Below are 23,776 nucleotides of genomic sequence, written 5' to 3' on the forward strand. Positions count from 1 at the left end.
ACCGCCCTGCAGAACTACAGAACTACGACTCCCATGGTCCTGCGGGCCGTCCGTGCCGGCGGGCGGAGGAGGAGGCGGTGCGGCCCCGGGCCGCCCGCGGAGCCCTGGGTGCTGTAGTGACGGCCGCCGCAGCCAGAGCGGCTCCGCCCAGCTCTCCCCGCCATAGTGCGGGTGGAAGCCATGGACGTCAATCAGTCCAAGCAGGAGCACTTGCTGGCTCTGAAAGGTACCGACAGCGCGGCCCCGCCGGCGCCCGCCCGGCCCTGGTCCGGTGGTGAAACAGCGTGTCCGATCCACAGCCGAGGGTGTTTCTCCCCTCCGTCTCAGGAGGTGGATCAGGGCAGGGCCCGGCGCTGAGGCCTGCGGTGGGTGGTGCCCCAGGGCACAAGGAGGCGGCGGGGGCTACTCTGAAATACCCCGCACACGGGTGTGCACCTGGCGTGGTGGGGCTGCGGGGCTGCTCGGCGTGTCCGTGCTTTGCACAAGGCTTCGGTTGTGAGAAAACGTTTAGTTAAAATTTGCTTTCCAGTTCCCCTTGTTTTTCAGGACGAGTGGACGTAGTCTTAAACTATGCCGGAGAGGTTTTAGACTGGGCGTTAGGAGGGATTTCTTCACAGAAAGGGGGATTAGATATTGTAATGGGCTGCCCGGGAGGTGATGGAGTCACCGACCTGGAAGTGTTTGAGGAAAGGCCTGGACGTGGCACTTGGTACCGTGCTCTGGTTGACATGGTGGTGCTCAGTCATAGGTTGGACTCCCTGATCTCAGAAGTCTTTTCCAACCCAGTTGGTTTTCTGATTCCTCTTTGGGTGGATTTTGCCCTTTTCACCTTGTGCTCAATGCATAGCTACCAGGCCTACTTTCTGGTTTTGGGGATCACAAATAGTGAAAATAAAATTGTGTATGTCTCCTGCATGCCTTACAAAATTAATACAAGAGAGCCCTCTGAAGTTTTTGATAATTTCTGAGTAATAAATGCTGCTAGTTATGTTGGTGCAATAAACAGTTGGTTAAAATCTCAATTCTGCAAGCATTCTAGATCAGTGAGGATGTCCAGATGGATCAAGTAGTGCAGCTGTGGGGTTCATTTCAGAGCCCATCTTCTAGTTTTAAAACGCTCCTGGACGGAGTTTGTAATGGTATCTGCATGTCACAGTAAAATCTGTTAACCATAATTCAAAGCTCAACAAGCCCTTTTTGAATATGTATATGTGTATACACACAGAACATGAAACATCATGAGCTGACAATACAAATGCATTTTGATAGTAACTAATTCAAAGCAAAAAGTTTTATGATGGGTCATAAGAAACCAGTGCAGTCCTTGGGCTTGTACTGAATTTGGTGCAGTGTCCAGGCTGTAGATTTTGCAAAAGAAGTGAGAAAGATGTGAGGGCTTCTTTGCATTGTGACTATACTATAAAGAGAATCTTGACAGTGCAATGATTAGGCAATCCTGGATTTTATTATTTTAGTATTATTTTATATTACTGATCAGGGAACCTGAAATGATTGCAAACTTCTTAAGAGGGTGGGAAAATAGGAGAGCAATAGTGTGCATGTTATACTTATGTTTCATAACAGTGTTTGTGGTTAATGTATTCTTTTTATGAAAGTATAAAGCCTTTGAGTAGTTAATGAGTCTTTTAATTATTCTAAAAGTCTGATAGATGAAGCAATTATCAGTTCCTTGAATTAAGGTTGCATGTATTGCTTGGCAGCTCTGAGACTAAAACTGAATGTTGTAGTTCTGATATGAAATGGAAACAGGCAACTTCTCTTTGCCTAGAGCACTTCCCTTTTAACTTTTTACTTTAAAAACTGCTGTATCAGTCAGTACTATTTCAGGAAGGGTTTTTGTAACACACGTGTTACTTTATATGCCCTGGCTTAAAATATTGATGTGTAGGAGAAAAACATTTAAAAAAAAAATTGTCGGCTAAATTTGGGAAGATAGGCAGTAGTAATTGTATGTCTTTTAAGATACATAGCAAGAATAGTGATGGATGGCAAGTGTGAGATGGTGACAGAAGAAGAATTCTCTTGCTAAGGGACTGTGTTGAATAAACAGTGTGCATGTGGATAATGTTCAGTGTACTGAAGTTACACTGGTAGTGGTGGAATACAGCCACTAATGTTCAGCCTAGATAAAGTAGAATGTTCTGATACATATCTCACTTATTTTTACTACCTGATTCTTTTTTGAAAAATGTCCTAGTGATGTTTGTCTTACTACGGTAGTATCTTATTGTTTTATAATACTTCTACTTTAGGTCCTGTTTTCCACTGATCTTTGCGTCAAGGAAAAGGAAAGGGCAAGGAAATTCTAGTAAATAAGATGTTTCAGTCTAGATTTGAGAATCCTAATCAAGACACTGTTTTCCTAAGACTGTTTTCCTAAGAATCACTGGATTCCTATGGTACAAGCATGGAAGTGGTCTTGCATTATCGACCACATCAGAGAGATGTAATAAAACTGCAGAAATTTGCAGAAGCAGCAGTGAAGGAGTTTCCAATTCGTCAGTTACCAAGATTTGCACCCTGGTTTCCAAATGATTTATACAGACTTCCCCTCAAACCAAAAAAGCGGGCACCTGTTATTTCTTGTGAGGAAGCAGAAGAATTAAAACATCTTTCTACACCTCCAGAATATGTTATAGGATCTCCTGATTACGACTGCACAAAGAATCTACTTGACTTTCAGTCTAGCATGAAACATGGTTCAACTTTAATCCAAGCACAAGCTGTTCACAGACCAGTTAACTTGGACTATCAAGGACAACCACCACCTAAAGGAAAACAAAAGTTGAAAAGGTCTTGGAGTATCTCTCTCCCTAGCGCTAAACTCAAAGAAAAGATTCTTCCTTTATCTCAAGAACTGCAAAATAATTTGGAAAGACTAAAACTGCATGCATTTTATAGAGCAAAGTGGACGATTGAACAATCTATTTGTAATAATGAGAATTTGGAGGACATCTGGATAAAATTGAATAGACTCATCAAGGAGAATGAATTGCCCTCTTGCAATGCTACTATCCGAAGATCTGTGGGACAGATATGGATTTTCTGTGATATATTATACTGTGAATATGTTAGAAATATTCTTAGGGAGAAGCTAAGCCTTACAGATAAAATGAATTTGCTTGTACATAAATATGGAATTATATTTAGTTTATAATTTAAGATACAGTTTAATAATAAAATTACTGCCTAGAGTACTGGAGTTTTTAAGCAGTTTAGAATATATAGACTTTAGAACAACTGATGAATTAATAAGCAAAAACCTACTTATATTACTTTGCTACAGTTTTCTAACTAATGATATATTTCTTTAACTTTGTTTTGCCTGAAAACTTATGGTTCAATTAAGATTAGTAAGTTTCTGTTTGGTTTAGTACTGCATTTTGTAGCTTTTCTTTGCCTTGGTGGTCTAAAAGAAAAAATTTAAAGCAGAATTTCCAGACTGTTTTGGCAAGCTGTGTCAGATAATAAAATCTATGCTTTCAGCTGAACAAAGTACATCCTTTCTGCTTCTTTGAAATTAGGAGAAGGAAAAGTGTTTTTAAATGAGTTGTAATAATTGCTATTATATGTCTAATTACTTTTGACATTAAGAATTTCAAGATCTGACTATTTCCTGAAAGTAAGATGTGCGAGAGTCTTTTTTAATGAAGGCATATCCCTTGCATGAAGCACAAACTTATTTATGTGGCATGAATGCGCTTTATTAGTAATGTTAGCTGTATTTTCACTGAAATACTTATGATAGCTTCAGTAGAAATTGTGTGCTGAAAAATATGAACAATTTAATAATTGCTGGTTTACAGCTTTGGTAATAAGATTATTTTTTCCTGATGTTTCTGTTGTTTTTTCTCTAATTATATTGGGGAACAAGAAAGTAGTAGTGAGCACTAGAAAGCACTTCCAGCTACAAGTGAGGAAATTAAGAAATGAGACTTCTATACATAAACTTCTGTTTGTTGTCATTATGGAAGGTAAAGGTCTCTGAGGGTTTAAACAGTCATAAAAGGTTGAGTTCATCATGACTTTTTGTGACCTGAAAGAATAAAGTTTTTGAAGGTCATACTGTCCTTGCTCAATCGAATGTTTAGAGGGTCAGTTGAGAAGTTAAACTGGGATTGATATGACTGCAAGGTATGCATTTCTCTTAGGCACTTCCGCTAACTCTAAATAGTTTTGCTCTAGCTGGAGATCGAGGTCTATGGCATCTGGAAAAGGAGGAAAACAAATGTATTTGCAGATTGTTAGATTATCATTAATGCTAATCAAATAAAAGTGCGCATAAGCTTAACAGATCCCTCTGTGTAAAAATAAGTAAACTCCCCTTGGACTTTTACTTACATTTTTTATGACATCCTTATGTTGAATAATTATATTTTATTATAGGCATTGCATTTTTTTAAATATTAAAATTAAAGATATTGCTCAGTTTGGGTGATTGGCATGTATTTTTGAACTCTGACTGAATTTTAAGGGGGTCTTATATTGACATTTGGGTTGTTTGTGCCATTTAATATGACCACTTAGCAAAATTAGTGCAAAATGCTCTCTAGTGTAACTGCGAGTCGTTATTGGTTTTGTAGCTTCTACAGCCAAATTATTTCACTGAAATTATATTTCTGAATTTAACATTGATAGTAGCAAAGATTCTTTGTGTATCAGCATTTTTGAAGATATAATGAGGGAGAATGCAATGTGATTTGAATTTTATTTGATGTTGTATTTTGTGTCTGGGATCTTAGAAGAAAAGTGCTGAGACCTTGTCCTGCAAAGATACTGTATTTTCTAATATTAATTTGGTAGTCTTATTAAATAAAATATACCTATAGTAGTTTTTCTCTGTTTTGACTTCATTCTGTGATGTATTTATTTATTGCCCGAAACATGACTAAACTGTCTTTAGAAATAGTCAGCAACTACTAGTTTATACAGGCTTCGTGTAAATTTGAATAAAATTAAATAATGCCAATAATACAGTCCCACTATATTTATTTGATATACTGTCAAAAGAGCTAAATAAGCATCTTACTAAACAGAAGGAGGGATCACTGTCACTGCGGCTGTCAGCTTTCTGCTGCTTTGGGTTGGCTTATATGTGAATAATGATAGATGCTCTTCTAGCTATGATCGCCTGAGCTGGGTAACTGTCATGTAAAGAGCAAACACCACCTGAGACTGCCCTACAGAATTATTACAGTCTTGAGTAGCACCAGTGTACCAGCTGAAATCCAGGCTTTCATTTTGTTCTGTTCAAGAAGTGCTTAGTTCATATGCACGTACAATTCAGTGTTTTATGTTTTTCATTTTCAATGTTGAATGTGGTTTTCCATTTACTCTGTTTTATATATCTTTTTAATATGCCTCATGGTTTTAAACCTTCAGAAGTCATATTTTTCCACTTTTCACCATAACAAGGAGAAAATGTTACCTTTTTATGTGAAAAGTGAGAATTGTTTGTGTCGATGCTAACTTGCATAGGTCTGCTGTATGGTAGTCTAAGTTCTTGTGAACTAACACAGCCCATTATGTACTCAAATGTATATCGAAGTAATTGAATACTTTACACCACTGGAAACAGTGAATGCTATCTGGAAATATAAATTGTAGAAAAGTGCAATAAAAGTAAAGCCTCAATACACGTATGAGTGCAAGGATGTTGATTAACTTGTTGCAGTCAAGAAAAATCCTTTTGGTTTATTTTTTAGTTTTAGTTGGGTTTATGTTTATTAAGTTTCCAAGAAAAAAACCTGATGATTTTTACATATTCAGATCAACACCTAAGGTTACAAATGCTCGATTTTGTTTCATGTGAATGGTTTCGTGATAAGCTATATACAAGATCAGGGCCATGGTTAATGTAAATAGGGAAGAATTCGTTTAAAAAGTAGCATCTTAAATCTGTTATATAAGTAAAAATAGTGTAATTTTGAGTATGAGTTAAAATAGACTTTGAAAATACCATTTTCTTGAAGTATAGTTTTTTAAGTAGCAAAATCTCAATGATTTTGATTTTGTCAGTATCAATAAAATGGTTATGTTGTTCCTCAGGTTTTTGTGCTGGTTTTGCTGGCTTGAGTTTAAAGGTTGTGGCTTAAAGAAAAAGCAGATATATAAATAATGTAGGCCTTTAGACTTGTAACTCTACCTTGTGTATGTGTTATAGATTAGGGTGTAAATGCAATTCCTTATAGACTGGTGTTTGACTGAAAGGGTCTGTCTTAGCCATCTTGTCCCATTCTAGAGCAATGAGGATTAGGTGCTTAACTGAAGAAGTCCACAAAAAAATTAAACTGGTACACTTCTGAAGACCACAAAGCCCTTAACGCTGTAACAGGTATAAGACGTTTAGCACATAAAATTGAAAGCAGTAGATGTCAGTGCACCAAGGGAACAAAGGAGGAGGGAGCAATGCCATTACCAGTATTGGATCTCAGAAGAACAGGGAATTTTTTTTATATTGTGAAAGGCCAGGTGATCCAAGAAGGTGTTACCCTTTTTCAGGCTAAGATTATTCGGTGGTTGTGGTTTGTTGGGGCTTTTTGGTGGAAGGAGAGCAAGACAAAATTATACTTTAAAAAAACATTTAAAAATATTTGTTTAATTGACCTGTGGTTTATTTTCTGATTTTTGCAGTGATGAGGCTAACCAAACCTACTTTATTCACTAATATTCCGGTGACTTGTGAAGAAAGAGATTTGCCAGGTAAATCTTTTCTACTGACTGATTGTTATGTATGTCTTACCAGGTTTAAGCAATGTGACCATCTAAGATATTAGAGGATTCTTATGACCTCCCCTAGAGGGGGGACTCTGAAACAGCAATATATTTTAGATTTGGTAATAATTGAAGGAAGGTACCAAGGTGCACTCTACAGCTCTTGACCCACAGCTTTGAAAGCTTAGTGATGATACTCAAATGCATGATCTCAAAGTCTGAGCAGTTAACACAAAATTGAAGGCCGTTCTGTGAGAGAAATGTGTAAGTGGAGAAAGCTTGTCATTACTGTCTTTTTGTATCTGGAGAAAAGGCCCTGGTAATTAGAACCAACACGTGAATGTTCTATGGAAAACAATTTTGCGAGACTGGTTTTGAATTGTGTTATGCTTAGTGTGCCTTCATAAATTGGAAATCCCTGGGTTGTTGCACAGAAATAGTTGAAGTCTAGAAGTCAAGTATAAGAGTCAAAGGGAAGATTCAAGAAAGAGGACTGTGTGGAAATACAAACCAAGCAGGGGAAGAAAATAAGTGAGGTTAATTAGTTCTGTTATGTACTGTGCTTTACTTGGGTAGAATTTCCCTTAAAATTCAGTGTTAATTTGAGCTATGCATTTGGTTGGGACTGTACCCTTCAGTATGTATACTGAATAAATTATTGGATACAAGTGCATGGGAGTTAAATTATAATTTAAAGGCAGGCCTTTGGATATGTATTTCCCCCCTAAATAAGTTTATTGTAAAGTAAATATATCTAAAAATAAGCTACATCTAAGTAAGTGATTAAGTGTCTAACTTAAATGTAGACAAACCTTTAGACTTAGCAAATATGTAATTAATAGTAATTTGATATTTCTACAGGTAATCTCTTTAATCAACTCATGAAAGATGATCCTTCTACTGTAAAGGGTGCAGAAACTTTGATGTTAGGAGAAATGCTGACTCTGCCTCAAAATTTTGGGTAAGAAGGAATTATTGTAACTGTAACATGCAAGGTTTAGGATTCATTTAATAATAATGTATTTATTACTTCTCTTTCTATTTGAACACCATTGTCATGCAATGAGATTTTCAGTCATTTTAAAAATAACCTGTGGTTTGATTTATAAATCTAAATCTATATATATATGTGTGTGTGTGTGTGTGCTACCCGATGTTTCTTTTCTATAGCATGACTGAATTTAATAAGCATTGAAAGTTGGAAGAGATTTACAGCTGTGCGTGAATGACTAGTGTAATGCTCTGCTTTAAACCCCATCTTATATTAACAGAGTTTACTACCGTGATGCTTTGGGTACTGGAAGCCATCTTCTTATTCATCTCAGATATTGAGCTGGAAAAAAAAATCTGATTTGTTTGCTCTCTTTTAAAGCTGTTTTTCTTAAAAGGATGGCTTCAGAAGTATGGATGTGAAGATGCCAATATTCTTCTAGGATTTGATCCGGCAAACACACACATGTGTGTATATTTTTTAAATTAGAACTAAAAGATGTTTCAGTGACATGTTCTGGTTTTTTAGTAACTGTTACTAAAAATATTTTTTTTTCCTGAACTGCAGAAACATATTTCTGGGCGAGACGTTTTCCAGTTATATTAGTGTGCACAATGATAGTAATCAGGTTGTCAAGGACATACTGGTGAAGGTATGTGATGATAAATCCACTTACTTGATTTATAAAAAAAATGATGAGTATATTTTCTGACAATATATTGTATATATATAATGCTAATTTATAGGCTTTAGGAAATACATGTCACTTTCCAATCCAGAAAATATACTTGGAAATTGGAAACAGTAAGACATAAAAATAGAAATTATTATAGAAATCTTTCAAGATTAAAATGAAAAATTATGATTGTGTCAAAAAATGGATATATTACAGAATCACAGAGTTGTTAAGTTTGGAAAAGACCTCTAATATCAACAAGTCCGACTGTTAACCCAGCACTGCCAAGGCCACCAGTAAACCATGTCCCTAAGTGCCACATCTACACCGTCCCCACAGGATTAGTGACTCAACCACTTCCCTGGACAGCCTGTTCCAATGCTTGACAACCCTTTTGGTGAAGAAATTGTTGCTGCTATCCAATCTCAACCTTCCCTGGGTAAACTTGAGGCCATTTGCTCTTGTCCTATTGCTTGTAACTTACGAGAAGAGACCAACCCCCATCTTGCTACAATCTTCTTTCAAGCATTTCTAGATAGCAACATGGTCCCTCCCCTGAGCCTCCTTTTCTCCAGGCTAAATGCCCCCAGCTCCCTCAGCCACCCCTCATCAGACACGTGCTCCAGACCCTTCACCAGCTTCATTGCCCTTCTCTGGACACACACCCTTCTATGCAAAGCTTCTCTGAAGAATGGGTCTAGCAAAACTTTCACAGCTAAAGATATGGAGTTATGTTCATTTACTTGCATACTCAATGAGGTTGTCAAAACTAGTCTATGTAAACTGCATGCTGGTTTGTATTTTGTATGAGTTGTTTTCTAGTGCTACATTTTTGTTTCGTATTTTCTGTTGAACAAATAAAACACTGAGAGTAGAAATTCCAGAAGTCATTGTGGAACTCAATGTAAAAAGCAAATAGAGATTTTATAAGTTGCATATTAAAGGACTAGACCACTTACAACTTTTTGAACTTTTCTTTAGCTTTGGTAGGTTTCATCATCTTAACATATAATATGTATGAAAGTGTGTAGGGTACAAAATGCTCAGTGAAACCTAGTACTTTATAATATAAATTACTTTTTTTTAGATGGTTTTAAGCAGCTGCAGTTCTAACCAATGCTTTGTTTTTCTGTCTCCAGGCTGATCTTCAGACAAGTTCTCAGCGTTTGAACCTTTCAGCTTCTAGTGCTGCAGTGGCAGAACTTAAACCTGACTGTTGCATTGATGATGTGATCCACCATGAAGTAAAGGAAATAGGAACACACATGTAAGGTTTTAAATTTTTCTGTTGTTGAATGAGCTTAAATGAAACTGCAGCACAAGCATTCTGCTTCTGATATAGCATAGATTTAAAGTAACTCAAAATTGTTTTTTAAAAAATTATTTCTTTTCAGCTTAGTTTGTGCAGTAAGTTACACTACGCAGACCGGAGAGAAGATGTATTTCAGAAAGTTCTTCAAATTTCAGGTATTGCATGAAGTATTCCACTCTACTTTTAATAAATGTGTGAGTCCTGAAAACTCATTTTAAAACATTTGACACTTCAAAAGAACTTTTACGTACCAAAAATCCGCTCACTTTTAAAAGTGAACTATTAAAAGCCATCACTTCAAACTTCACATGAACTGGTGGTTTCTAATTGCCATACATGTAAACATTTCAGAAATAATAAATATTACATCTTACAATTTTTTTTAATTTATAGAGAAAAAAATTACTCTTAAAAAAATCCCTTTTTATAGCAGCCAGCTTTATGACTGTTTTTAAACAGGATTTTATTGAACATTGTTCATGCTGACTTTGATACATCTAACCATTGAGTTTACAGTGTAAAATTCTGATTTTTCTTTTAGTGTGTGTAACCTTTTTTAAACTGGAACTTAGTGATTTGTTTTTTAAAGGAATCTAAGCAAAGATGTCTGATGTACTGTATCTAACTAATAACCACAGAAGTAATTGACGGAGTTGAAACCTTTTGTTCCATCACACAAATTTCAAGACTTGAGATTGGAGTAACTGAGGAAAGCAGGAAAATACTGTTATCTGTGGACTGATTCTGGCAAGAAAGAGTCTATTTTAGCTGTGTATTTAATGGCTGTTTGGGGATTTTTTAGAGAAATATGTTAAGATTTGGATAATTGTGGGCTCTTCCTCATGGAATGGAAGATACTCTCACAGAGTGTCTGGCAGTACAGGAGCATTATATAGTTTAGTCCTGAAGTTGTGTCAGGGGTGGTTTAGACTGGATGTTAGGAAAAGGGTCTTCACCCAGAGGATGATTGGGCACTGGAACAAGCTGCCCAGGAAAGTGGTCACAGCACCAAGCTGACAGAGTTCAGGAAGTGTTTGGACAATACTCTCGGACACATAGTGTGACTCTTGGGGATGGTCCTGTACAAGGCTGGAAGTTGGACTTGAAGATCCTTGTGGGTCCCTTCCCGCTCAGGATATTTTGTGATTCTATGAGGTGATTTCATTTTGTAGTTTTTTAGTATTCTGTCTAAATACTTCAGAAAAAAATATTTCAGTCTTTAGGAGGTTAAATTGCCATTCATTACAAAGAACATGTGGATATCACCTTTTGCAACCGGACTTGTCTATCTCGTATTGGCCTTTTCAGCCACCAGCACGCTTGTAACAAATGTGGGTAGAGCCCTCCCCACATCTTCGTTCGTGAAGCCCAGCCATGATGATGACACAGAACATCCAAGTACTGTTAGTATTACCTTGAAATGGCACAAACTGATTAATCAAAGATGCGTTTCTTGGCAATCCTAGGGAAAAATCATTCCATATCAGTTTTTGTGTTACACTCCCTCTGAATGCAGAATCTCTTCAGAGTTTCTTCATCTTTAATGAAGTTAATTTTCATCTTTGTGTGCTTTGTCGTGCTCTCCTTGTGAAACTGTTTCTCCATTCTCTGTCCCTCGGTTTAGTGTTGGCTACCTCTGTCCTCTCTAGGCTTTCTCTGATCACTTACACATGCATCTGCAGGTTTTCACATCTCATATTCTCTCTGTTCCTTACCTTTTTTCTTGCCAGAGCTTTATGTAAGATGTTGATTTGTCTCCTTTAGATTTTATATGTAAACTTATTTGTGCACATTCTTCTGAGGTCTACATGCGTGTTGTAATTACACATTGCTGTGGTTTTTAACTGAACCCAGCACAGACAATTTAATTGTCAAAATAGCTAAGGCTAGCTATCTGTCAAATTTGAAGCCCTTCCTACAAAGAAGGAAGCATAAGAGCTTCTTAAAAGTTACATATATATGTATATATATATATATATATATACACTTTTACACCATTCTGTAAATACCCTCTGATTTGTTATGAGAAAAACTCTTCACTGAGACATTTTTGCCATTATTTGTAGATTTGACATTGAGACACCGCCTAGAATATCTGAGAACAAACAAAAAGAAGTGTTATAGAACACAACCATTTCTTTACAATGGGCATTGATGGCTGCTTGTGATCGAGATGCCACCAGCTATTGTATAACAAACAAAAAAAAAATTCTCTTTGACAGATTCTCAGCTTTTTTACATTTACATTTTTATCATCTTTTAAATTGAACTGGTTATAATCAGCTTCTTTTTTAAAACATCATACTTAGTTTAATTCTGATTGACAGTGCCTTTATGTTCCAAAGCTTTCTCTGAGTAATAACAGCATTATGCTTAAATGGAGAAGGAATGATTCTTTCTGGAGTTTGGTTGTTGTTTAGCTTTGGTGGGTGATTTGTGAACCTCACAATAATTATTTGTATTTTACTAGAAGGCCACTTGAAATTTACTGCAATGAATGGAAAGACTTTGTCTATCAGAAGAGAGAGAAAAAAATCAGCATGCAGAAAAATTACTAAGAAGCTTACTGAAGCAAAATATTTGGCTGAAAAAAGCCCTACTCAACCAGCAAAGACCTAAATTAAAATTTTAACTTTTTTTTCTGACTAGAGAGAGAGATAGTTATGAATACTGGAAAGATTTGAACTTTATGCCTGTTATAGTGCAGAAATCTCTCTGAAGACAACTTTTTAATCTTGAGTTCTTCAGTGCTAAAAGATTTGTTTACGACTTGGAACGTTAGGGGTCTCTTAGGATGCAGTGCATTTATGTGCAAACAAAAAAAGTTTTCCTATGTAAAGGCAAATAAATGTCTTCAGGAACAGAATTTAAATTTGTTTCCTTACAAGTGTAATAGAAGATTTTTTCTTTCAGTTACATCACTGTATATACCCTTCATATTTGAATGTGTTAGCTGTAGTGGCTTTATGCAAAAATTCAAGTACTTAAGAACCAACACTTGAGAATCGCTTTTATATCATGGAGTTGCTTTCTTTTGCTGATCGAATCTCATAAGACTAAAATGATGTATTGGATTTTTTATTTCTCGAAACAGCTGCATTTTCAAGAAGGAAGTGAAGGCTAGTGTGGTTTTTTGTTAAAGCTAGTCACATGAATAGTTCTCTATTTCTTTTATTTTAGAGAAGCCCTCAGCAACGTTTTCTGCAGAACTCTGAAGTACTTATAAATATTAGATAATTCTTGCTTACTCTTGAAAGCAAGTGGAGACCACTTCAGGATCCAGGATGAATGTGATGTTATTTTAAAGACATAGATCTACTTAGAACACTGGATTTGTCTGGTTTTGTAAGAGGCCAGTGCTTAGGTCGAGAATTACTTGTTTTCAATATGAGAAAACTGCTTAGTAGGAAAGCAGTCAAGTATGCACAAGTAAGAAGCAACAAGTACATACTCTTAGTTGTGGGGCTTTAGCAGAGTCAGTTGTAGCACATATTCCGTTATGCACCTGTTATGTGTAAGATCAAAAAGAAAAATGACACTTCAGTAAAAGACCCTAGCACTTCAAAACAGTTTATGCTGACGTTGTCTGAGAAACCAATTGTCCATCTTTTTTTCCGTTTCATTTCAGGTTCTTAAACCACTAGATGTGAAAACCAAATTCTACAATGCTGAGGTGAGATCTGTGTGTATTTGGGTATTTGTGTTTTGGTGTGCTGGGTTTATTACTTCATATTAGGTGGTTAGATTAAATTCAAAGTGCTTTATATGTACACCTTTCTGAGAAAGATGATCAGTTTTAAAAGGAAAAAAATTATGATAGATATATATTGTTTAGTTTTAAAATAGGCTCTTGATTCAGGGTTGAAAGAGATGGTAACTAAGATAGACATGTCAAGACTTTAATGTAGTTGACTGACAATTTTGCGTATTTTCCAGTTGCCCATGAACTCAGATACTTTCAGTTATTATTTGTATATTTAGGCTGGTAGAGTACTTACTGTAAGGGAGATAAATTGTTCACAAAGCAGATGACAATTTATCAGAGTGGGGACAATTTAAATTTTTTTTTAAATTTAAATTACTTAAATTTAACTTAAATGTAATTATGACCCTTCCATTCAGTAATTTAATTTTTAGGTTTGTGACAGTTACACACAGCACTTTGAAACTGTATGACCTTATATATGCCTTGCATATTTATTTGGACATATTTGGTTATTTATGGTAAGAATTTGGTAGATGTATGTAGGCCACAGGCTTCAAACCATACGTTGATCAGGTGTGAGATACCTGAATAGGGTTGGAACATAAGCACATGGTTGTGTGCTTTATAGAACTGCTGTTATCCATAAGTGGGAATGTCTGGAAATGTCTTCTGCTGTGGTTTAACAACAAAAGAAACAAAAATAATCCTAAAAAATTAGGTAATTCCTCTTGGAGCAAAATAAACCCATATTTAGTGTCTGCATTATATTATTGTTTCAGATATCAAGTGTATGTTAGGGGAGAGAGGGACAGATACCTTAAATGTTGCTATCTCTCTATACTTCCTGTGTAAGTTTTGTTTTGTGATGAAACACTAATAGAAATCAAAACCTTTTTAAGGTAAATTCTGGGCAAACTTTTGACATAGATCAAAAGTATTCTTTGTTTTTACAAAATTGTTATACTGACTGGTCTTGAACTCCAGTTCTCAATTAGCTACCAGTTCCTCATGGTAGAGATCTGTGGGAAGCTTTTGTGTTTGAGCTGGTGTGTGTGGGTTTGGGTTTTGGTTTTTTTTTTCTCTGTAGAGGTTTTTTAAAAGGCTGTTTGAATGCCTTTTGTTCTTCATGCTCATGACTTTGTGCAAGTCCCGTTACCGTCTTACCCATATGATTGATTGAAAGAAATTTAAAAGAAAATATTTTGGATGATATTAACTGAGCAATTTTCATTTACCTAGGAAACGGATATAGTACCACTCCTATTTAATTTCTGGAAGTATGTAAAGTGTTGCTGTATGTTGTGACCATAGAATTCAAATAAATTTAAAAAAACTAGAAATAAGTCTTTGATTAGATGTTGTGTGTGATACTACATTGCTATGAAAACACCAAGGCGTTGATCCTGACTATTATCCTTGAGAACAGGGGAGAAAAGAAAATGGTATGTGTCAGTTACTTAGTTAACTAAAGGTCTCTAAAGGTTGTCTAACCAGTTGAACTGTTATTATTAATGTTACAGGTATGATGCTGTCTGTTCATAATGCCTTTCACTAAAATTATTTTCTATTAATATTCTAATGATAATCCAGAATTTAATTTTTTTCTAAGACAAGGAATGATGCTGAACCTTATCTTCTTGCTTGTTGCTTATATTGCGGTAGCATCCAAATCGAGTCAATCACTGAAATTTGTGCACAGAACACATGCCCTGTTGCCCTAACCTGCTGCAATCCCAAAATTGAATTACCTGCCTATAGAAATGCTCTCACTGACTTTGATGTGCCTTGGAAAAGGCTTTGTAAAAGCTTCTGTTCCTGCAAACATGCACAGGGAGACAAATATGCAGACACTTAAGATAAGGAAGTTTGCAATTAAAACTGAGTTTTTGGAATGATGGATATTTTAAAAAGTTTTTCCTGATAGTATGCCAAATTTTGTTATAACTTGCTACATTGTAGCTTTGCTAGGACACATTACCACATTGGGGTTTTTTTGAGACCTTATATATGTGGGCACTTCAAATTATCTGTAAAATGGCAGGGACTGTTTTTCCATTTCGTATACGACCCATTGCATGGATTTAAATTTAGGACAAACTTGAAATTTGGTCAAAAACTCCCTTTTTTTTTGGTCAGTTTGTTCTACCATATCTTGTCTGTGATTTGTGTGCCATAAGCTCTACTTTGGATTAGTTCTGAAGCAAAGCTAGTAAACCATGTAACCATACTAGCTATAAGTTATTAGAAATGTAGTTGTCATCTTTGTTTGCATCCATTTTTGTTTATGTTTCTGTCTTACTAATGCTATCTTGTTTAGATGGTGCAAAAAAATGCAGAGATGCATTTTGTTTGAAAGTTAGCCTCCTTTTTCTTTAACATTTAACCCTAATTTCTCTAATGTTTTTTTTTTTTATTTTCCCATTAGAGTGACCTCAGTTCTGTGGTAATTTTTATTTATTTTTTTATAAATATGTATGCTTTTTTAATTGCTTACCTGTTTCTGTGCTTGTTATTGACATTCTTTTACAAACATAATGGAAAAGCAATGTTTGTTCTGCCTATCATAAACAGATGTTTTCTTGTTTTTATATGTGCAACTAATCACTCATTATGGTTAGCTCTTTCTTTAATACCCATTGTTGAAACTCAGAGTTGATTATTACAGATTCTTGCTTGTGGGAGTCCTCCTATAAAATACCTTACCAAAATTTCACTAGATTCATTATTTGAAAACAGGAGTGATTCTCTCCTAAAATTTTTCTTATTTTGCCCTTGGAAATGTAGGTTTCACTACAGCACTGCTTGTGTAAGCTGTGACAGAACTTTTTGCATCTCGTTGGTGGAGACAGTGGGTTTAAGGAGAGAGCAGCAGTTGGATATTCTTTGTTCCTTTTGCTAGCTGGAACTGCACTTTCCAACTTTTAACTGCATGTAACAGTTGATTGAGTTAGTATGTTACTTCTGCAGTCTGATTTTACTTTAAGGTGTGCCTTATATTAAAATATAGTGCATATTTTTAAGTATTTAAGGGGGGTGTTAAACCATGTGATATTAAACCAGATTACAAATAACACAAAACTAACTTGCTTTTTCATTATGCTGCTTGTTTTTAATTTTCCCTTTCAAATTAGCTTTTCTAAATTTCTGCCTATGGTTGCTGCTTTGAAAACAACTAAAATTTGGGTAAATGGACACTTTGAGCAATGGATTTTTGGGATATAAATGGTATCAGTTTTAGTGACAGTAGTAATGATTACTTAGAACCATGTTTTAGTTGGGGTTATTTCCAGGTCCTGGAAGCATGAGGTGTGTCTGTAACCCATGGAGCCTGCACAGTTTTCATTGCCATATATATGCTATTGTCTGGTTTTTGTGCCTTATAAACACAGTAAACAAGAGAAAGTTACACAGCAATTCTGTATTTCTCCTTCTAACACAATATTTTTGAGACTAAACATATTTTGACTGTTTTGTCCCACTTTTATTTTGTAATTTACCAGCAGGACTCCATTTGTATAAAGAAGTGATTTATTTAAAGTGATTAAAAGAAACTATAAGCTTCTTTCTCCTTTCCTCATAAAAGTACTTTTTAAAAATTTATCATAACAAAATAAATTGCTTCAATCTGAATCAATAGACTACACTAGTTCAGTTGGAAGTAGCCTACAACAATCATTTAGACCAACTGCCTGAATCAGTAACTCTTCTGTAAATACAAATTTGGTTGCTACCCCTTTTTTTTATTTAAATTAGCAATTTGGTTTTGTTTTTCACTTCTCTCAGGGCTCTTACCTCTAGTAGACTGATCCTGTGCCCTAAGATTTTTCGAGTTGCAAAATGACTTCATTGGTTTGCAATTCCACGAAAGACGTGAGGCAAAACCATCTCTAGTTCCATGTGTTTTCATCTTTGGAAGTGTAACAGCCTTAGCTTTCGTTTCTGTACCAGACTTGGTCCTTCAATACCATCTTTAGGCATTAGCTTCAGAAGTTCTGAAGGTACAGCACCAGTTAAATTGTCAGATGCATACAGTATTGGTAACCTTTGGCATGATGGAGCTGAGTGAGAGAGGAGGCTGGATTTTGTGTTTTAGCCAGAATGCCAGTGTTTCATAATAATAATAAAATCTTAGAGCATGTACATGAAATATTTTTTTCAGTTAAAGAAAAAAACACACACTTACTTTAATGTTTTTATACAGCTTGATGCACTAGTCATCTGGCATGGCATGTTGTGCACTGCAATTCCTTACCATTTATTCTATTTTTAAAATTTTTTAAAATAATTTGGATTAAATCTTGAGTTGCTATTAAGTTGATGGAAGTCTTGGGAAGTGGTGAACTGATGCATTACAAATAAAGCAATAGCTAGAACATAGCAAAATTATCCCACATCCATTGTTTGGCAAGATACCTGTTGACTAACACTTTTGCTCCTATTGTTACTGGGATTAAGGTTTTTTCTTGCATTAATTAATTTGATTTGCAGGCATGAACTAAACACATGTGATTTTTTTTAACAATAGGACTGTCTACTCTGTTCAATAACACTAATCACATTTTCATGAACTTGCACTTTTTTTTTTTTTCCAGACAGATGAAGTGTTTCTGGAAGCTCAAATTCAGAATATCACTACCTCTCCAATGTTTATGGAGAAGGTTTCTTTAGAGCCATCTATGATGTACAGTGTTGCAGAACTGAACACAGTTGACACAGTAGGGAAAAGGTATGTTCATATTCAGGATACTTAACTTTGAAACTCTTTGTATTAGGATTTCATGAGATATAAGCATTACAGTTAGTTGTCTGTAATGGAAGGATTGCACTTCTTTGCTTGATTAAAAAGATCAAATTCCTGTTATGTATTCAACTGGAAAATCTGTTCCAGTTTTCTTTTCATAGAAACTATTCTTAAAACTTTATAATTCTACCTAGTAATCTCCAGCCTAATCCTCAAATAATTTCTAACATGGATGACATCGTAACATGAAAACATACTATTTTGTCAGTATCTCCTATATCGTATTTAGCCCACATCTGGTTCTGACTTGATCTCTGTGTACATACTTAGCCTTACAGGACCTGATATGTCCTTGCTTCCTATCAGTAGAGTGGTAACTGTTTTCGGTTGTACTAATCATGATCTAGCAAGGCAGCAGTCAAGGTGAATCAGTGGAACACCCATATAGGATCTTAAAATATAAAAATTTGTTATGGTGAAATAAATTAAATTTCATTTAGTGTCCATTAGTAGAACACCAAATACTAGAATAACTGACTACTGTGATACAAAAGCTTGTGAAGTTAATTTCTGCTGTTTGTGCTTTGCACTTGCTTGGGTTTTTGGAGCAGGTGATGTTTGAGTGCTTCTGTAGAGGGGGCTAAAGTGAAAATTCTGTCTTCTTGCCTGTTGAAGGGGTCACCCATAATATAGAGGAGCATTGTTCTTATAAAGTGTTTGCATCTGCTGTAATGATTTTTGAACAGGAATCTTAGTTTCATTACACTGAGATTTACTGTGAGGGAAACCAAACAGCAAAAGAAAAATTAACAGCATTGTTGTTTAAATGCTAAGATGCCAGATAGTAAATTATAATGTGTCAAAGTGTATTTCCATCTCATTTCTCTCTGGCTCAGATGAATAAGAATGGGGGTTTTTCCCCACAGTCCTTGGTGGTACATAAATTCTAGTATTGTTTTCTGTTGTGTTAAAAACAGAAAACTGTTCTGTGTCTTTTGCCATTAATAAAGTATGAACACACACACACACTGAGTAAGACTGGTGAGAGATGGGGAAAAAAGGTTGGGTTTCAAGTCTTTTTCAAAATAACTGTTTAAATTAAGACCCAGTGTGTTTTGTTTTTTTTTTCAGTGAGTCTACTTTTGGTGCAAGGACTTACTTACAACCTATGGATACACGTCAATACTTATACTGTCTAAAACCAAAGCAAGAATTTGCAGAGAAAGCTGGAGTAATAAAAGGTGTAACAGTGATTGGTAAACTAGATATTGTATGGAAAACCAATCTGGGTGAACGAGGAAGGCTGCAAACTAGCCAGCTCCAAAGAATGGTAAGGTTAATTCAAGTGTTAAGTTAACTTAGCGCTCATTTCTAAGGCAGCTCAACGAACAATTTAATAATGACTTGGAAAATGTGAACTGCTTACTTTCTGAACCTCATGTTTCTATATGTGTTAGAGAGTTATTTCTTGTATTTCTTCAGTGAAGTGTGGATAACTTAATGGACTGTGCATTTTAGTTGCCAAAATCAAGTAACCAGTGTTGCAAAATACATTGGTTAGAATAAAATTATCTTTGAGTAACAGTTTTTATGTGTAATATTATTTGTCTTTCATGTCCACAATTTTGATTGAATCTATTCTATTCTAGTTGATTTATAAATTGATCATGAATTTTAAGTTGTATTTACTAGCTTGCTTAAGTTAGCTGCACAGCGTGTCTACTCTAATGCCTAAACTTGACTTGCATCTTTTCAATTGAGGATGGTAAGAGAGATATGGAAGAATAGTTAAAAAAACTTTGAGAAATGAATCTTAGTCTGAGTTTACAAAGCTTATAATTGGGTCTCTACCTCTGTCTTTACCCCAGTCCTCATCTTCTAGTAACTGAGCAATTCTGTAGGGAAATCATACTGACTGAGAACTAGGCAAGCAAACTTGGATCGTGGAAATTCACAGCTAGTCACTGAAACTTCTCTTTATTTTTAATTGAAGTGTAAAGTGTGTGTATAACCCCATCAAATTAGAAACTGCCCTTTTTTGTGAACTTAAGTTACTCCTGTTACTTTGAAACTTGTTGCTTATTTTTTAAGAATAAATTGTCCCATTTTCAACTGAGCTTTCCTATAATTTCTCTTAAAGACAGATTCTTTTCCCCCTCCCTAAATCAGTATTGTCTCACACTGCATCCCTTCTTGTTGAACATTTGAGTATTGCACATGAAGCACACTCCATGGTTAGTTTTGGTCATCTGTCATTGGTTTGTGCCTCATGATTAACAGAGAAACATGAGCAATCTTGTGTACTTTAAGCAACATACGTTTTTAGAAAAGCAGCAAATACTTGGGCTTTTTCCCTTTCGAGTTGCAGTGTGTGCAGCTCCCTCTTGTCTTCTCCTCATTTTTTAAGTGCTGTCAGATTATTTAATCTCTTGGCTTCGTTCACCTTTAATCATTTTCATCCTAATCCATTTGCCAGCCTTATTGTTGCCCCCAACACCCAGAATTTTGCCTGTACTGTGTCCCTCTGTCATTGTGATGGTTCAGATCAGAAATGCATTTTTGAAACAACTATCCTGGATTACCCCTACATACCATAATTTGGTTGGGGTTTTTTTGTGGAATGGTCTTGGAATTCACAACTGCATTCTTTTTGGGTGACATTAAACCAGACAGATGCATGTCCACAGTATGCCAAGGGTACTCCACCTGCTCACAGGCATTCAGTGCAGGACTAGACTAGAACCAGACCAAAGTTAAACATTATCCTTGAGCAGGACAAGTGAGGAATTGTCTAGTTGATTCCATACTTTCGAGCAATTACCTCAATTTTGGATGAAAGCTACCTTGCTCCTTGTGGTGTTACTTCAAGGCCTTTACTTCTAGCCATCAATTCTTGGAGGTATCTCATTTCTAAGCTCAACACTATGTGCCAGAATAGGTCTTCTCATCTACTCTGTTTTGATTTGGCCAGTTGCTGCTAAGTTTATTCTATAAAATACTGCTTTTATTGTGCATTTGTGTATGGTTTTTTTTCCCCTTAATGTATCTCTTAAAGGAAGAGCTCAGTGTTACAGCAAACAGTGTTATGTTGAGGGAACTGAGTATAATTTTCCAGTTGACTCCTCCCTGTGACCTAATGCAGCTGAATATATTTGAATATATTTTCCAGGGCTGAGTAATTACTTCTGTTTCTTGAAAGGTTCCAGATGTACACTGCTCAACTGGTTTGAAATCTCCATTGGCTAGAAGTCCCTTTGCTTACTGTAATGTCCAGTTAAAAATGCTTTCTAAAATGTCATCTGTCACTAATCTGTAATGGACTGTATGTGACTAAAACCTGTTTCAAGCACTGGCTTTCTGAACCTCTTCAGGAATATTTCAATCAAGCTGTAAATACAACTTTCACTACAGCATGATTTTATCAGTAGACTTGGAACATACGCAACAACTAAGCCTTATCAGGCAGGACAAATTTTTCCCTTATTTTTTCGTTACCGTCTGTCATTTGTGGGGATTGAAAATCTAAACCTTCTTTTTATCTGCAGATTACCAATTTGAATCAGCCCTGGTTGGTTTTAACTAGGATATTTACCACAGGTTTGTCATATGACATGTGCTTGACTCTTGACAGAACAGGATAGTTGATAAGCGTTTATATTCATGTGACTTTCTAACTGGTGGCAATTAATTATTTTGGCAGAAGCTTGGAGGACTGAAATGGCAGGGTGAATGAGCAGCCTCTTATTTCTTAGGATGTGGAATAGTGGCGGGTTTATGCAGGAAAATTTTACTAACCATGTAGATCTGTTATCTGCCTAACAGGTCTCAGGATAAAGCAGATCTTCTCAGGAACTGTATACGGCTATTCAGACTTTAAGGGTGTAAACTATCTGGAAAACATAGTAAAAATGATCACCCTTATCTAATGAATTGTTAAACCTGTGAAGAAGGTGATCATCAGCAGTGGATGGAGAACTGTTGTGATTTGCATACTAATCAAAAGCACAGAGTCAACCTTCTTTCTTCAAATTCCTCTTATTCCAAGCTTCTTGCAGTAAAGGAAAACTTGAGTAGTAAAAACTTCAACTTCACTATTCAAAATCTGAGTATACATTCTTCTTCCTTTTCAGGCTCCTGGCTATGGTGATGTAAGGCTTTCTTTGGAGACAATACCAGACACTGTAAATTTGGAAGAACCTTTTGACATTACATGTAAAATAACAAATTGCAGGTAACCATATCAAATTATTCTTGTGCTTTTTCAGGAGTGGGTAAGTTGTGGCTGGTTTTGTTTCATTTTTCAATAATTTCTCCTCAAACAAGTTAAATGTGGTCTTTACTATGAGTTGTAGTAACACAAAACTGCTTGAAACACATCTTATGAATTACAATGATTTAAAAAAATAAACAAAACAACAAAATAGCCCATTCTGTTATGCTCTGTTAATACCGTCTGAACTAGGAGATTGCCAAAAATTTGTAGAGGAATTCCATGGAGCTGTCTGTAGTATTATTTAAGATTGTACCTCATACTTTAATCACAAATCGTCTTAGGGTTGCAAAAGTGATAATTAAATGAAATAATTCTAAATAGAAGTTGAGGGCAGGGATTAAAGCATGTATTTAGTCTGCAGATACTTCTCATGAAAATCTTGTAGTCCATCCAAAATGTTAGCAGTATTAGTTATCCAGTACTGTTAAATGCATGATAGGATGCTCGTGTCAAACAAAGCTGAACTACTGTGTGTCAATCTTGCTTGCTGCCTTATAATTATTTATAAATTCTTGATTAATAGTAACCTGAATAATAATCAAGCTTTCACATGTCTGCAGTCTTGAGTGCTTAAAAAAGCCCACAGGTTTATTCTTGTTTTTCAATTTTCTCTAGCAGTGAAAGGACTATGGATCTGGTTTTAGAAATGTGCAATACTAATTCCATCCACTGGTGTGGAGTTTCAGGAAGGCAACTTGGAAAGCTGCACCCAAGTTCATCCCTCCACCTTGCACTTACATTGTTGTCTTCAGTGCAGGGATTGCAAGTAAGGCATTAGCACAGTTTTGTTATAAAATAGCTGTTTTATAAGTTTAACAGTTCTTTCTAATACCAACTCCTAAAAATATTTTTCCTTTCTAGAGTGTCTCTGGCTTAAGACTTACAGACACGTTTTTGAAGAGAACATATGAGTATGATGATATTGCACAAGTCTGTGTAGTTTCTTCTGGAGTCAAACAAAGCTGAAGAAAAAATTTCTGTGGTTCTGCTGTGCTTGCTTTTTTTTTACCAACTTCTTGATGTTTTTGCCATCAAATCATACATTTTGTTTGTACAAACAAACAAAACCCCTATATAGCTGTAAATGTAATTGTGATGATTTAATTTCTCTGAGCATTTCTTGAATGTTTTAAAATCTTTTAAAAACATGCATATGGATTTTATCTACTAAAAATAAAACCTTTGAAAAAAGTGTAGCTCTAGCAAATTATATTGCAGTAACATAACATCACCTCAGCATGGGAATGAGACTGAAAAAAACCAGTAGCAATTTATACTTACTTTTGTAATTATAATTATTTTGTAAGTATTTAAAAACCATTTAAAAATTATGGTTCTGACA

The 23,776-nt window shown here is 35.6% G+C and overlaps 2 protein-coding genes across 6 annotated transcripts; both read left to right on the forward strand.

The window, feature by feature from the left end:
- The first annotated feature begins 113 nt into the window (after window positions 1-113).
- On the forward strand, window positions 114-5,659 carry SHLD3 (shieldin complex subunit 3). Its single transcript, XM_064641936.1, has 2 exons — window positions 114-226; window positions 2,274-5,659. Exon 2 carries the CDS (start codon window positions 2,429-2,431, stop codon window positions 3,176-3,178), a length of 750 nt encoding a protein of 249 aa, XP_064498006.1. The 5' UTR covers window positions 114-226; window positions 2,274-2,428; the 3' UTR covers window positions 3,179-5,659.
- On the forward strand, window positions 114-23,630 carry TRAPPC13 (trafficking protein particle complex subunit 13). Of its 5 annotated transcripts, none has more exons than XM_064641924.1 (13): window positions 114-226; window positions 6,655-6,723; window positions 7,597-7,696; window positions 8,294-8,378; window positions 9,542-9,669; window positions 9,797-9,869; window positions 13,343-13,387; window positions 15,846-15,863; window positions 18,013-18,146; window positions 19,293-19,491; window positions 22,292-22,392; window positions 23,050-23,200; window positions 23,296-23,630. In XM_064641924.1, the coding sequence occupies exons 1-13, from the start codon at window positions 181-183 to the stop codon at window positions 23,398-23,400; spliced, it is 1,254 nt and encodes a 417-aa protein (XP_064497994.1). In that variant the 5' UTR covers window positions 114-180; the 3' UTR covers window positions 23,401-23,630. The 5 variants fall into 5 exon arrangements, with proteins under 5 accessions (XP_064497994.1, XP_064497995.1, XP_064497996.1 ...); XM_064641925.1 differs by having other exon boundaries at window positions 23,053-23,200; XM_064641928.1 differs by lacking the exon at window positions 114-226 and adding an exon at window positions 345-365.
- Window positions 23,631-23,776: the final 146 nt, after the last annotated feature.

The sequence above is a fragment of the Pseudopipra pipra genome, chromosome Z (genome assembly GCF_036250125.1).
Source record: "Pseudopipra pipra isolate bDixPip1 chromosome Z, bDixPip1.hap1, whole genome shotgun sequence".
Lineage (NCBI taxonomy): Eukaryota > Metazoa > Chordata > Aves > Passeriformes > Pipridae > Pseudopipra > Pseudopipra pipra.

What these genes read in the sequence shown, in the direction of transcription:
- TRAPPC13 (XM_064641924.1), top strand. Translation starts at nt 181, where the DNA reads ATGGACGTCAATCAGTCCAAGCAGGAGCACTTGCTGGCTCTGAAAG. An exon ending in ACTCTGCCTCAAAATTTTGG is followed by an intron (nt 7,697 to 8,293) that starts GTAAGAAGGAAT and finishes CCTGAACTGCAG; the next exon opens with AAACATATTTCTGGGCGAGA. An exon ending in CTTCAGTGCAGGGATTGCAA is followed by an intron (nt 23,201 to 23,295) that starts GTAAGGCATTAG and finishes TTTCCTTTCTAG; the next exon opens with AGTGTCTCTGGCTTAAGACT.
- SHLD3 (XM_064641936.1), top strand. Translation starts at nt 2,429, where the DNA reads ATGGAAGTGGTCTTGCATTATCGACCACATCAGAGAGATGTAATAAAA.